Here is a 15,163-nt window from a genome sequence, read left to right on the forward strand (position 1 = left end):
ACGCTGCTCAACAGCAGCCGAATCCCTGCACGCTGGGTGGCAGCGATACAGCAGGCTTGGGACTGCTGCTGCGGGCGCAGAGCTGGGTGCAGGGACCTGGTGCTGCCGGTGTCACCGTGCTGGGTGGTGGCAGGTCGGGGCGGGGGGAGATCCCAGGAACAGCCCCGTGAGAAGAGAGGTGGGTCTGGGCACTGAGCAGGTGTGGGTTTGGGTAGGGCTGGGAAGTAGAGCAGGGAACTGGGCTCAGATGGGAAGGGATGCACACGGCAAGCGGCACGCATCTGTCCATCCACCCATCCATCCGTCCGTCTATCCACCCATCCATCTGTCTGTCCATCCATCCATCTGTCCACCCATCCTTCCACTCATCCATCCATCCATCCTTCCACTCATCCATCCATCCTTCCACTCATCCATCCATTCGTCCATCCATCCATCCATCCATCTATCCATCCACCCATCCGTCCATCCGCCCATCCATCCCCGCACGCAGCCCCACGAGCCCCCAGGGGCTGCAGCCCACGCTGCTCCCCCCAGCCCATGCCACAAGAGGAGCCAAGCTCCTCGTTCCCAAACCTCACCTCTGGGCTGCTCCAAAAGCAGCACGCCGAGAGGCAAAAAGCACCGTAAGGCCTTGAAATAAAGACGTTATTGCAAACTCATTTGTTTTCACTAAGCACTGAATCGCCTGCGGCAGAAAAGAGCCCGGGGGGGCTGTGCTGGGGCCAGACACGGTGTTAAATGGGTCAGCGTTAATGACTGCAGAGCCCCGATAAAGAACTCGGGCTGCAGCACAGCAGGGCTCTGACCCAAATTAGAACAATTAGCCATCGGCCCAAGCCGGAGGAAGCGACAGGTTTTTGCTCTCATTGTTACCCAGCCCCACGTTTCCGTCACTCGCAATCAGTCTCTGGGCAAAGCCGGCGCTGTGCTGCAGATCTCAACGTGCGACAGGCCCCGGATTGGCCCTCCAAAACCAGGACTGAATTAAAAATAATAATAAGTTCTCTCTTCCTTTTTTTTTTTTTTAACCTTTTCCAACTTGCATCCTCTCTTTGAGGCTGCAGCAGGATTTGTGGTCGCAAATGCACAAAGCCACCAGCCAGGGAAACCGCACTTGTCCTGGGGGCACCGTTCCCTGCGCGTAACGCATTTGAGACGTTTCCTTTCCATACGGTTCAGTGGATGTTGACCCTTAAAACACGACCTATTTCATACCCATAAAACAAGGAGAAGCTGATGGATTTCCTTCCAAGTCCCATTTGCTTTATTTGCCTTAGGTGGTTAGCTAGGATTTGCCTTCCTACAAATAGTTTGGGTTATTAGGGGAAAGAAAAAAACAGCTGAGAGAAAAAACTATGCTCACAATGGTAAACAGAGCTATTACTCAATATCACGAAAACATAAAACAGTGAGAGATGCTCTAGGAAGCCCTAAGACAGATCATCTTAAATGGGTTTTGGCACGCATCAGAGCAGTTATTACAAATTAGCACGCAGCCAAGGAGAACAAGCCCCCAGTAAACCACACTGACGAAGGGATAAACTCCAGGGTTGGAAGGGAATGGCAACAAAATAAACCTGCTCCCACCTCGCTTACCTGCAAACACGAAATGCAAAATCCTGAGCAAAAGCCAGTCCAGGCAAGGAAGATTTTTCTTTGCAAAACCTCAGTGAAACAAAACTGAACCAGCCACCGTCTATAGAGATGAGCAAGGAAACATTTGTAGAAGGGAAGAGAAAGGTTTGGGCACTTGGGTCCCTCCCTACCATGTTAAATACCTCAGTACCATTTCGAGGGGCAAAGCCAGAAGTATGATGAATTTGGGGGTGACTTTTCTTTTTTTTTAATCTGGGAGACTGTGACTTCGTACGTCTTTGTACATGCAATTATGTGCATGGAGCAAAGCAGCCTGGCTGCTGGCGGGCTGGGTAACGGGGCAGCCTCGGAGCGGGGACGTCCCATCGGCTCCCAGGTGGCACCCAAACGGGGCACTCGGTCTGGCTGAATGGGGACAGGGATGGTGGAGGGGAGCCTGACCTCCTACAGCAGGATCCTGGCGTTCAAAGTGGCCTCGAGCTGGCTCCTGGGCTTGTCACCAGCCAGTTTTGGGTGACCTGTGTCCTCTTCTGTGACACCTCTGTAATGACTACAGCCCCGCAGCGGGCGTTCCCCGCACCCTGCTCCCCGGCCCCAGGCTTTAATAAAGCCAGCACTGCCGAATTTACGATGCCTTCCCTTTTGATGTAGTCACGCGGAGCTGAGGTCATCTAATGGGTTTCTGGTTTTCTTTTTTTTTTTTTTTTCCCTCCCCTTTCAAAGCACGGGGCTAAATCGCAGCCTACTGTTGCCTGCAGACATCTGCCCGGCAGCCACCCTGGTGAGCAGCGCCAGATTTGCCTTTTGAAGCCCTGATGGAGTTTTCTCCAGCAAACCGACCTCCTCCCGTGGGACCAGGAAGGCTCCAACCCCCCTGTGTAATAAGAATGAGGGTGTTTGCAGAAGGGCTCGCTGTTTCTGGGCTGATCCCCTGGATCCTACCCCAGTTCCCACAGGTACACAGCCCTGGGGCCGCATGCTGCCTGTGACCCTACCAAGACTGGGGCCAAGCATGTTTGTCTGACCAGCATCATCCTACAGCTTCTGTAGGGGAAGGATGAGCCCCAGAATTAATCTGCATCATGAAATGGCCAAGAAAGGACCAGCTGGAACAGAATGAAGGTCTCCAGTACGAGAAGAGGCGTTTACCTTCTTACAGGAAATATGCGTTTTTTTCAGTATGGGAAATTCAGATTTGGGATTGCTGACCCTTCTCTCAGCATGGCTCCAGCGGCGAGCTGACCGCAGAGTCTGTCCCAAGCTCTGCTTACGTCCCCTTCCAGCCATCCACAGAGCAGCAGGAGACTTGAAATTCAACAAAAATAAACCAGCTCCCAATTTCCCACTCCACAAGGGCGCTGGGTGGTGGAGTCAGCTCCAGGGCTTGCAGGATTTGGGCCACAGACCTACAAACAGCCAGCGAGACCCTGGCAGAGCTGTCAAAGCACCATGCACCACGCCGCTCCATACAAGCATCACGAGGCTGCCTGCAAAAACCTCCATTCAAAAATTTTAAACCTTTCCGTCTGTTCAGAAGCTCTTTATGGGCTCCTAAAAGCTGTTTTAATGGAAGAAGAGCAGAGTGAGAGCTGCTGCTGGCAGTGCTCAGGCCATGCTGGCTGTGCTGATGCAGGACTGAGAACTCACCTAGGATGATCAATTACAGGGTGATGAAGACCCCAGTAATTAAACCCTGCCTTGACCTAGCCCAAATTAGGAGCTGGTGATGCTGCAGCAGTAGCAGAGCACTGAGAGCGGAAATTTGTAGAAACGAAGAGAAATGGAAACCAATTTTGCAACCCAGATACCACCATAAGAAGTGCTCAACACCTGCCTGGACGAAAGGCCAAAGTGCAACGTGTCGGATTCGGTGTTGACATACCGAAATGAAAAGCAATGTACAGTGGGGCTTATCAAAAGAGCCAGGAGTACAAGATGAATGGGATCGCAGTGACTCAGGAAGTTATTCAGGAAGATTCGGGAGTAATATTACACTTGGACTTCGGAGAAGCAATTAAAAAAGGCAATAAAATTCAAGGTGAATGATGGCCCTGAGGGGAGCATGTGAGATAAAGGGAAATTGCAGAAAGGAATATAAAAATCTGGTGCGAGATATACTGGAGGGCACCCAGCTTGGCTCCGGCAGCAGAGGATAAATGAGCAGCGGTCGAAACGATGAGGGGAATGGGGAGGGATCGGTGGGGGGTCTGCACCCTGTGCTGCAATGCCCAGCCCCATCCTGCTCCCAACAGTGTTTTCTCACCCCACAGACAGCAGCAGAGCCATGAGGACGGTGCTGAGCACAGAGCTGCGTGTTACGGGATTCATCCTGATGGCAGAAATCACTGCAGTGTGGGCCAGGGTGCTTGGTGTTAAGCCACCCCTCTAAGAGCAGAGCATGCAGTTACCCCTGGCCCAGCAGAACAGGTGAGGGAGGGACCAAAAAGCCAAATTCCCACCCCAGGTCAGCAGAAGGATGCTGAGCCCACACCTCCCAAACTCTCAGCTGAGATGCCCACAGCTGTGACTGGGGAGGAGGCTTCTGAGCATCACCAGCTCGTGCTCCTGCCACACGCAGGAAGATCCTGAGCCAAGTATGTGGGGACCCTCTGCACTGCCATAAACACAGTTATGAACACAAAGGCCACTGAGGTGCCAGCATTGATCCTGAAGGGTCGCAGGACCACCCTTTTAATCACCGACCCCTCTGGCTCCTTCCACCAGGTGCAGGGAGTGACCGCAGAGCCAAGCAAGCAGCTCAAAACCCAGGAGCTCCATTCATTACGCTGGCAACATCTCAGCAAACAACTTTGCGAGGTAATCCATATAGCCGGGGCAGAACGGCGAGGGCAGAAACCAAGCAGCTTTCTGGTGATGGCTCGCTTGTGTGTGTCGCGAAGTGGGGAAGGATGAAGATGTGGCACACGGAGGGGGACGGTGCCCTAGGATGGGGCAGGCAGCCGAGGTGCGAGGCACCCAGGGCCACGGCGCGCTGCAGAGCGATAGGTGCAGGATGTCGTGCAGTACGTCCGTGTCACCTCCCACCACAACACCCCAGCCAACGCGTCTTGACAGCCCCAGCCTGCCCCAGGTGTGAAAGCCACAGGAGCAGGCACTTCTCGGGGGGAATCGCGTTGGGAACCGCAGGTCGGAGCCCGGTGCCTGCTTTTGCTGCTAACTAAAGGGGAACGCTCGCCGTTCGCTGTACTCCGGGGTGAAGCCAGCAGTAAAACATTTGGTTATTTATGTTGCAGATGTAGGACATCACGGAGGATTTTCCCAGCCCAACAAGTCTCCTGCGGAGCCTGCCTCTCAGCCACACCACGCTGGGTCCCACGGGAAGCAGAGCTCAGCACACTCGCTATTTCTGTCGGAGGCAAGCAGAAGCGTCTCCAGGACGCTGCTTCGAGTATTTACGTGGTCCCGTGCGGGTTCTCAGACCCTCGCCACAACCCCTGGGAGCCTCGTGATGTGCACAAGAGCCTGGGAAGGGGAGACAAAGTCCCCACTGCATCAGTGCCGGTCACTCCCCGCTGCAGGAAGGCACAGAAACGTGCACCTGAGGGCAAGGACACGGCCCTCAGAGCAAGTCTCACCTTCAGCTCATTCACCTTGCGGGCACGAGGTAACCTGTTTTTTTTTTTTTTTTTTAACTGATAAGATCACTGTCATAAAGCAGCAAATAAAGTCAGTGGCCATGCTCTGGCAAAGCTCTCCCAGCAACAGCAGCGGGATGTGATGTGGCCAGGAGGAGCAGGGTCATCCCAGCCAGTGCTCCAAGCAGACATGGAAATACGAACACAAACACCGGGGCTGTACTGGGATGTTCCTGGAGAGCTGGGTGGAGAGAAGAAAAGGGAGAGTGGCAGAGGGATCAGGAGGTTTAGCAGATCTCCTAACGATTGCAAAACTCTTCGAAGGTGGAAAGGGTGGGATAATGCCACAGTGTCGGATCATCGCTCGCTGGACTCTGGCCAGAAATCACAGTCCCCGCCATTTGAGAGCCATCACCAAACGTCCCGCTGGCAGCCTTCCTATCTGCAAGACCTTGGCTCTTTGCATTTCGTAGCTCCTTTTTGCCCAGCAGAGACAGAGCAGCTGCATCACCTCGGTGAGGAACTGTCACCTGGGTGTCCCCCCGGGAAGCAGGACACGGCGCACCCCTCGGCTCCTCTCGATCCATCAGCCCTTTGTCCCCATGGAGCCCTAGCCCGCCCCAAACCTACAATCCAGCAAAGAAGCTGAAATTTGGGGTGCAAGCCAAGCAATAGATTTTTCTTCAGGTTTCAGTGCAGTCCACAGCACAGGGCAAAGGCAGGAATTGGAGCAGGTGACCACACCACTGCAGGACCCCAGACAGCCACCACACAGTGCCCTAAGCTCCCTGCTCCCCTTGGCAGGGCTCGCTCCTCCGCCCTTCACTCTGCGAATGCCCCCATCTCCTCCCATTCCCCAAACTATAGGGAACTGCCCCTGCTTTTGCCCCTGAGATGGAATCATGCTATTTTTTAGAGCATCTTTCGCCCATTTGAATGAAAACTGCGCGGGACTTTTCTGCCTGGCATGTGGGATCCGAGTGCGATGTGCCCGCGACCTGCGGCTGGGCGGATTCCTCAGCGTGCCATCAATTTCTGGCATCATCAGCAAATCCTCCTTATTAAACCATTCATTTCTGCACACCCGCATTGCCAGCAGACCGTTTGCTTGCTTGGCGTTCACCCTGCTATGAATTAGGCTGGGAGCAGATATTAAAGCATCCATCCACGTGCCCGAACCACCGGGACAAAACCAGCGAGCAGGGAGCTCCCTGCTCCAGCCGCGGTGCACAAGTCCCACCATGCGCTCCATGCACATAAACACTGCTCCCACGAGGAGGCAGGGAATCAATACGCTTCCTTCCTACGGGGTAAATTATCTTCTGATTAAAAGCTCAATGAGCTGAACACAAATGTCAATTACCATCAGAAAACATCAATAAAACATGTTGTTACTGTTTAATGAGGTACCTGTTTCTTCATCCGTCGTTTCCCTCAGGGACACTCACTTGGTTTTAGCTGAGAGGCTGCAAGTGGAGCGTTCCGGGGCAGACGGTGGGGATGGGAACTGCTCTGCTCCCCATCCGTGCATGGGCAAAGCTCCTCTGCCGGAGACAAAACAGAGGCGACATCGAGCCTGGAAAGCGGTACGAGGCCACACACACCCACAGGACTCAATTATTTCAAATTATTAAGCAGCATATGGTATTGTTCACAAAATAGTCTGTGAGCTTGCCAGCTCTAGCAAAACAAGCTCAGCAAATGGTTTCTTCAGTTCATCCTTCTTCATCACGTTTTCTCCTGGCTATATTCCTCATCTTGGGATTCTCTGGGAGTGAGGGGCAGGACCGGACAAGGTCTGCTTGACCCGAACTGGTTTTGTGGTGTGGATGGCTCTTTGACGTGCTTCCCAGGTGACATTTTTTGGAGGGAGCGATGCATCGAAGAAGAGACCGAAGACGGCTCAAATGAGGGGTTGCTGAGCCCCTACTGCCCAGACAGATATTAGAGCCTTCCCAAAGAGATTTCACCAACACTAGGAGGAGCCTTGCTCATCGTGACCAAGAGCAGAGCATCTCATGGCTCTTCTTCTTGCCCACCCTGAAGGGGAGGCCACCAAGAAGGTGAGAAGAGCTGCTCTGCCCAACCATGCAGCATTGATGAGAGAGTCAAAGGTGGACACCCAGCAGTGGCGGCTTGGGTCTGTATCATCTCCTCCTGAGGTTTTCTCTAGAGGAGAAGTTGGGAAGAAAAACAATGAGCTGGGGAGGAAATCACTGCCCTACTGTTGAGAACTGGTGGATCCCTCCAAAATTCAGCCACAGACCATTTCCTTCTCTTTTTGGCATTAATATCCTCATGCTGATCTCTCCCCTTTTACCTCCTCTTCTGCTCTGGATTCAACTCCGAGGTTTAATTCAGGTGCTTGGCAACAGCTGCCTTCTGAGAAAAGAAGGAACATTTGCTAAGAGTGCACCATGAAATGTCTTCTCCTGCTCTGGGTTCCTTCCTTTAATCATCTGCTCCGGTCCCAACCTGGGTGACGAAGGCCCTTGAGCAGCACCTGACATTTTGGAGGCTCTGCAAAATCTGCCTCTGAGATGACAAAATCCATCCTGCAGCATTTAGGAGGGTTTGCAGATGCTTGCACAGCCATTACGAAAGGTCGCCCTGTTATTATGGGAACCGAGCAAGGGGCTCAGCAGTTCTGCCAGCCAGCATTGAGATTTTGGGTTTAAGCAACCCAAAGGAGATAAAAAGATAACAATTTGACAAAAGTCACCCTCACTAAGCTGGATAGGCCCCAGAGGTCAAGGAGGGGGAAACAAAATGGAGTTTTTTTGTTTGTTTGCTTGTAAAAACCTCAGTCGGCAGTTGTTTGTGCTCATACAGCCCCCTTCTTCCAGAATGGTGCAGCTTCAGAGACTTTGAGATTACAGCTTCTCCGTGCATCGCCCCCCACCCGCTATCATTTAGGGAACTGGGATGTGAAAGGCTCCTTTGTCTCTCCACGCTGCAGTGAGAGCTGCGCACGCTGCTGTGCCTTCACCCGGTCCCCAGACAAGTCAGTACCTTTTAATCCAGGGAATTCTTCACCTTGCTGGTAACAGGGAATATTGGGGGGCTTCCCCCAGCTCTTCTGCACCGAACGGGCTGAACAATCACGTGCTGGATTTCCTTCAGAGCCCCAAGAGGTACAAAAGTCTATAACGGGGTATCTGATTTTCATAAGGAAAAGCCAGACATCCAAGACACAAGCCAGCCAGAAAGCGTGGTACCCCATCAACCACCTCCGAGAGGGGAGTATATCTCATATAAGGTGCTATGCTCCAGATAGGATTCATCTACTTGACGTTTCATATATTTTCTTAAAAGGACAGGCACAGCCTCCCCGGGTTCCTGCACCACAAAGCGTGGCACTATAAATAAAGGGTGCAGCGGGCCGAGTGCTGGGACCCAACTCAGAGCTCACAGCCCCAGCCCAGAGCCCCGCAGCGACACCAAACCCACTTCCCAGCCACATGCAGCTTTCGGAGAGGGGAGGTTAGCATCCCCTCTCCCTCTGCACTTTAAAAAAAAACCACAATTTTCCCCAGAAAATTTGCTGGTAGTGGCACCATCACAGCCCATCTAGCCCTTACTATTATTCACTTTCAGTCTTAATATTAAAGAAACTGCAAAGAGAAGGCTTCAGTGCAATTTTCCCCATGTTTCCAAGGCTCTCTGTTCAGCTTTAGCTCATGCTCCAGGGCTTCTGAGAACATCTCTCTTTTTGTAAAGAGCAGAGGGCACGACACTTCCAGATGGGGAAGAACCAGAGCTGTCGTTAGCAGAACCTGAGCTTCACAGCCTTTTTCATGCTGCAGGATATTTTAATGTATTGCAGATGTCTAAATACCCATAACGAGTTATCTTCACACTTGGAACAAGACTGGCAAAAAACCCCTGAGCCACTAATACAGAATACAGTTGAATTAGCTGAATCCTCATCATCCCCTTTGCTTTTATATCAGGTATTTGGGGTTTTAGAGGTTTTTGCCTGAGTGTCCCCCAGCGTGTCATCGCTTCGTACCTGTCCTTTCAGCTTGTCCTGCTACAAAAAATAAGTGTGATGTCAGAAACCTGGAATAATAATTTTAATTCAAGAGCAAATACTAACACACATGGTGGAGGAGCTGGATTACGAGCTTGGTTTTGGGATAAAGGCACTGAGCTAGTGGTCACGGTATCCTGGTTATATTCACCCTGTATAAGCTGAGCTTATTAATACAGCCTCAGCCACATGTCACAGCACACAGGGCTGTAAATAAGAGGAAAAATGCTCATGTTACTTTCTGTACAGCTCCATCAGAAATTACATGTTTTAAAAATTCAAGGCATAAAAACCTAACATCATCTGTAAGTCAAATCCTTATCCCCTGGGGCTGAAGAAGGGTTAGAAATTGACTATTTCAACCAGGTCACGATAACTACTTTTTCTTTACATATCTTTTTCTTGCTTTCATGGGTGACAAGCCATATAACCAAACCCACACTGCAAACCTGATCAGTTTAGAGCTCAAGCAGGAAATCTGAGCCAGGACCAGAGTTAAGCATGGATTCTCAAATGACACAGAAGTGAACAACAAAATGGGTCTTCATCTAGCCGCGCCTACACGGGCAAACCCAGTTCTACCTCCCTGCCCAGCACATCACCTCTGCATTTTCGGTGAGGAGACAGAGGACCACATTATCTGTCACACAGTGTTTTTATACTGAGCTGTTTGCCCTCATCCAGTGCCCTACAAGCAAATGGGATTTCATCTTTCACCTGGCTTCTCAGTGGGCTGCAGAAGAGCCAAGCTTGGGGTCTCACTTGGGGAGAGGCTTGGGGACGGGTTTTTGCTCAGCTGCTCCACCAGCCCTACCCTGGCCACTGCTGGCAGAAACCTGCAGCAAGATGGGGATGAGCAAAGCCAACATCTCGATTTTCATTTACTCCGGACGAGCTTCCACCCCCCTGGCTGCTCCCCGAAACCTCTAAAAGCTGGAGCAATCAAACGCCCCAAGACTGCAAGTGGAAAAAGCAGCCTTTGCCTGAGGCTTCACGTTCTGCTCTCCCCTCAGCCCCGCTCGGTGCTTATCCCACGTCCAACAAGTCCTCAAGCTGGGGGAAAGCCTGACTCACTCACTATCACAGTCATCAGTCATCCATACATGTGGCTGCAGTCTGTGGAAAAAGAAACCGCTTTAATTTTCCAATAGTTTATAGCCAGATATTCCTGCTGGCAAAAAGAGCTGGTTTTTTTTTTTTTTTTTTTGCAGGGGGCCCTTTGCTCCTTTTGCATTTGTGTCTTCAGCTCCTTTGGCTGGAACACCTCTCACTGCAAACATAAACGGTTGTGGGGAAGATGTGGGGCATCAGGCAGCTCGGTCCCATACCATGTGGCTTCGTTCGCCACTGCATTTTGTCCCTTTTCCCCATTCAGAGGGCAACCCTGGACAGACAGACATCGCACCAGAGCTCCCACAGCACCGCAACCACCTCCTTAACCTGGTGGGGACGCATGCCCAGCACCACGGCATTTGGCAGTGCCCACAGCAGAAACCACGGCTCCCTGCCATGGTGCTGGGGAGAAACAGAGACTGCAAGATAAAAGAGAGCCCCAGGGTCACGGCTGTGGGGAAGGAAACACTTGTTCAAATGTCTTTGATCATATGCAAGCGTCAGTCGAACGGCATTATCCGTCCGTACCGAGGGGCTGAGCAGTCCCGAGCACTTCCAGGTGACATGGAGAAGGACGATGGTCAGGCTCCTCTCACAAAAGCCACCCAACCTCGAGCACCTCAGGGAGGCTGGGACCTCACGAGCCACACGGCCCAGCCTCTGCACCAAACACTCGTGTGTCCCTATGAGGGCTCGCCCAATTTCTGAGCTCGTGCTCATTCAAAGCACTCCAGCCCCATCCGTCACAAACTGGGTTTCGTGCCTTGCTGCTGGTTTGAATTTGCTCGCTGGAATAAGCATCCCCGGAGCTGTGCTGAGCAGCAGCCACGTCGGACAGCTCAGGCCAGCTTTTCCTGGCCCTGCAGAGCACTACGTGTTTACCCAGTGCTCGGAAAAACCATTCGGCTTTTATTTTAGCTCGGAGGAGAAGCCAAGGGGTCACCTTTAAGCTAAGGTGGTATAAATAGAGGCTGAGTGGAAAGAGCAACGTACAGAGAGCCAGGGAAGAGCTCTGTCCAGGAGGAAAGCGAGACCCCATCGCTCCCAGCTATTTAATAGCCACCAGGGTCCACATCAGCCCCAGTTTTTCCACCTCCTTCTAGATGTGGGCAAGTTCACAGCTACCTCATCCTATATATTCACGCGTGTGTGTGCCACAGGACGCAACGGCATACCTTCGGCAGGCTGAACGAAAGCCAAACCTTCAGCAGCACTCCTGGCCCGGAGCTCTCCCCTGCTCTCATGCAGAGCTGCCAAGTCTCTGCCAAAGAAACTGGGGAAGAGCAAAAGCTCTGGGGGAAAGGGACTGGAGGCTGGAAAATAACCCAGGTGACTCAGGTACGCAGCTTGTTGGGGGACCAAAAGAAACTCACTGTATCAGGAAACCACAGCCAAACACCAGGATGAAATTATTTTTCACCCAGAATCCAGCTGCCAAATGAAAGACGATTTAAAGCCCAGCCGGTGGCACCCAAACCTTGAGCAAGGCCCAGCGGGAGCTGCAGCACCGTCCTGCTGCTGGACTAGCTGCCTGCCACCTGCGCAATCCCTGCTCTCCTCTCCAAGGCAATGCCCACTGGGGATGCTCCGGGGCTTAGCAGCTGCCCGCGAGCCCCCAGGGCTCCGTGCCGGAGCGCCGAGCCGCACAGAAACACGGGGTGACGTTTTCTTTGCTGTGTGAACACAGCTGTCACCGCTCACACGCTTGCCACCTGTCAGCGTTTGCTGCAGCAGCCTCGCTGGGGGTGGCTGGCACCGAGAAGCTGTCCCTCGCTGTGCCACCAGAGCCACTGCCTGGAGGGGTGCAGGCCCCGAGGGATGATGAGGACCACGTGCATTCAGCGACCGGCATCTCACGGGGAAGAAGAGCCCCCATGCTGCATGGGCTGCTTGCAGTTCAGCAGCAGAGAGAGAACAGAAGAGCTCTCCCTGAGTTTGCTGCCTCCAGGAGGGAAAAACAATCCAACAGACCCCCACTCTGCAACCAAGTTCAAGGATATGGAGTGTAACAAGCAAGCTCTTGGCAGAAATTCAGAGGTCTGGGACCTGCAGGGAGACACACGGCCCCTGTGGGAGCATCGGGAAAACATCAGGGTTGCACAGCGTGGTCCCCAAGAGGGGCTGGGTCTTGCTCTGATGTCCCCCTGAGCCATGGTGCTGCTGCCCCCCAGGAGGAGCACAAGAAGGGCTGCACCCTACATGTCACAGGAGATGGCCCCACCAACATCAGGTGTGAAACCCAACTGAAGCTGTGTTCCTGGTGGCCCTCAAACAGAGCTCCATCATATCTGTATGTGACCAGAGCCAAGTGCAGGGTATGGGGGTGGAAGGGCTTCCTCTGGAGCAAAGAGAACTTTTTAGTAGCTTATGGGTCCCAGACGGCAAGTTCAGGGAAGCCGCAGAGCTCCCACACCCCCAAGGAAGCTATTAGGATGGAGCCATCCCACCAGGAAGCCCTGTAAGCCCTCCTTTGTGCTCACCAGAAAACAACGCTCAGCCTCTTCCTACAACTCACGTTGTTTTAAATTCCGCTTGAGTTCCTGACAAGCAACATGCAGGGGAGAAGAAAAACACAACTGTGACAGAGGAGCCTTCAGCTCCCCACACCGTGCTCCGACCTGTGTCCAGACCAGATAAAACACAGACAGAAACGCCTCTTTAGGAGGAAACACTCCAAGGGGAGTCAAGCGAGCATCACTGACCACAGCTCTTGCTCAGCCTGCACAGCACTTGGCAGAAGCAAGCAATTTCTTCTGCAAGGTGTGTGTTTTAGGTGTTTGCACCCAATTCATCTTTGATGCACAACACATCTCTGTGACTGCAGCGCCAGGACACAGCACACGGAGCTGTGCCATCCTCCCAGGCTTACAGGAGAGCGACTGCAGCACAGGGGGACATGGAGATTAAAACATCCCCCAGATCTGATGCCACCTACATCTGCTGCAATCACTGCTTGGTAGCTGTTGGTCTTCCCCCCTCCCCTCTCCCCCTTATCCAGTGTGTTTGGAGCTATCAGACATCTCGCACCACTCTGAGCCTACGCTGCTCTGAATCAGACACCGACAATATTGCTGATTTAAAAGGAAAGCCTGGGGAGAGAACAAACCCTAATTATCCAAACAGCCAGTGGCCACGACACGAAGTCACATTAACCGTGGAAGAGAAGAGAGCCAGCCTGGGATTTCCAAAAGCCTGTATGCTGCTGCTGATGCCAGGGAGCAAATAGGGCCAAGAGTTTTGAAAGCCCCTATCTGCATGGGGCTATGCTTACAGTGAAACCTGCTCACGGCAGAGCCCAACCAGTAGCCCATGGAGGCTGTGTTTTTTTGGCAACCTGGCCTTGCAGGCACAGCCAAGGACTCCCTTGTCATTTGGGATCACAATAAATATTGCACAAGGGCGAGGAAGGGTCTGTTGTCCTTGCAAGGCAGAAAGTGTTCTAACGTGGCAAGTTCGTTAACACAGAAACAAAAAGCCAAAAAGCAGAAATAACTTGCAAAACCAAGTGCTAGGACCCGAAGTACTCACATTAGGTGAATGTCACTAGGGTAGCTGAAAAGCCCGATATCATGCAGTCTAACCATGACCTCTGAGCACGTCCCCTCTATCAGAAGACACACTAGCATTGCAGTAAATAGGAAGCCTTTTGCCTTGGGTGAAGCCCCACGCTCCCAGTGGAGCCGTTTCCCAAAGCAGCACGCTTATGGGGTGTGACGATGCCACGGTACCTACCGGCTTGGGGCAGTGGATGTACCTAGCGAGGCTGATGATCAAGTCGTGAGTGATCGGATCCACCAGGTTTCGAAAGCTGGCGTATCGATAGAGGACATCATCCAGAGAGGTCGACTCCATTCCTAAGTCCTGCAGGAGACAGGGTAAAGGAGCAGTGTTAGATGTGCTACCAAGGCTGGTGGCTAGCATGGATCTTTCACATTAACCTGCAGTGGTGGTCCCCATGAAGTCAAGAAGAAAGTGATCCCCACCACCACCCAACACAAGGGACACACAAACGTGTCACCCAGGGGAAAGCAGCACTCCTGTGCTTTATCTGCTCTGCAAAGAGGCATTAGGGGTGCAGGTCCAACACCTTGATGCCCCTCACAAGCCAAAAACCCAGAGAGCAGACACCAGGCGTGCAACAAGGTAAAATCACAGGTGACTCCAGCAAACACAGATGCTTGGCCGGCATGAAACTGGAACCAGAGAACAGCCATAGCATAGCCGTGCTCTGCATCTGCTGTGCATAAGGAGGAAGGAATGAGCCTCAAATTGCAGTGAGGGAAACAGAAGGATAAACCCAGGGGCTGTGGGGATGGCGAAGTGCTGGAGCAGACTGGCTGGGGAAGGGGTGGAGGCTCAGCCGCTGGAGACTGGATAAGGAAGTGTCAGGAACAGTTTCGATCGAGCTGATCTTGCCCTAGGGATGGGTCAGACCTCCTGAGGACCCCTCCAAGTCTATTTTCTCTGATTCTCAATCCTGAGACATCATAATCTGAGGAATTTTGGCAGAGAGCTCGTCATTCTGTGAAATACATTAGTGCACAGGGACGAGGAGAGGAAGGGTTATATGTAGTGTACTCCATTTACTTCAAATATTTCAGCTCCACTGTAGTTTTATTCCACAGCAGCAGCTGATCAAGGGACAGGATGGCCCTCAGATGAACGTGGGTCGCAGTGAGGTCTGACAGCCACCCCACAGCATAACCCCATACCAGGGCTGGTGCAGCAAGCAGACGTGCCTCAAGGACCCGGCTGACACCACAGCTCCAGCAGAGCTGCGCTTGCTTTCCAGCCCGGCCTTCCCGAGTCAGCTTGAGCAAGC

General features: G+C 52.6%; 1 protein-coding gene across 3 annotated transcripts in view; it reads right to left on the reverse strand.

Annotated features, from left to right (window-relative positions):
• LRRC75A (leucine rich repeat containing 75A) overlaps positions 1-15,163 on the reverse strand; it is a 102,849-nt gene that overhangs the window by 45,869 nt on the left and 41,817 nt on the right. For all 3 annotated transcript variants that reach the window (XR_013941253.1, XM_080563428.1, XM_080563427.1), the window contains exon 2: positions 14,074-14,202. Coding sequence is in view for 2 of the 3 variants with exons in the window: in XM_080563428.1 (XP_080419554.1) it covers positions 14,074-14,202 (129 nt within the window). In the remaining variant the exon portion in view is untranslated. The remainder of the gene's footprint in view (positions 1-14,073; positions 14,203-15,163) is intronic.

This window comes from Anser brachyrhynchus (assembly GCF_964034855.1).
Source record: "Anser brachyrhynchus genome assembly, chromosome: 20".
In the NCBI taxonomy this organism is placed as follows: Eukaryota; Metazoa; Chordata; class Aves; order Anseriformes; family Anatidae; genus Anser; species Anser brachyrhynchus.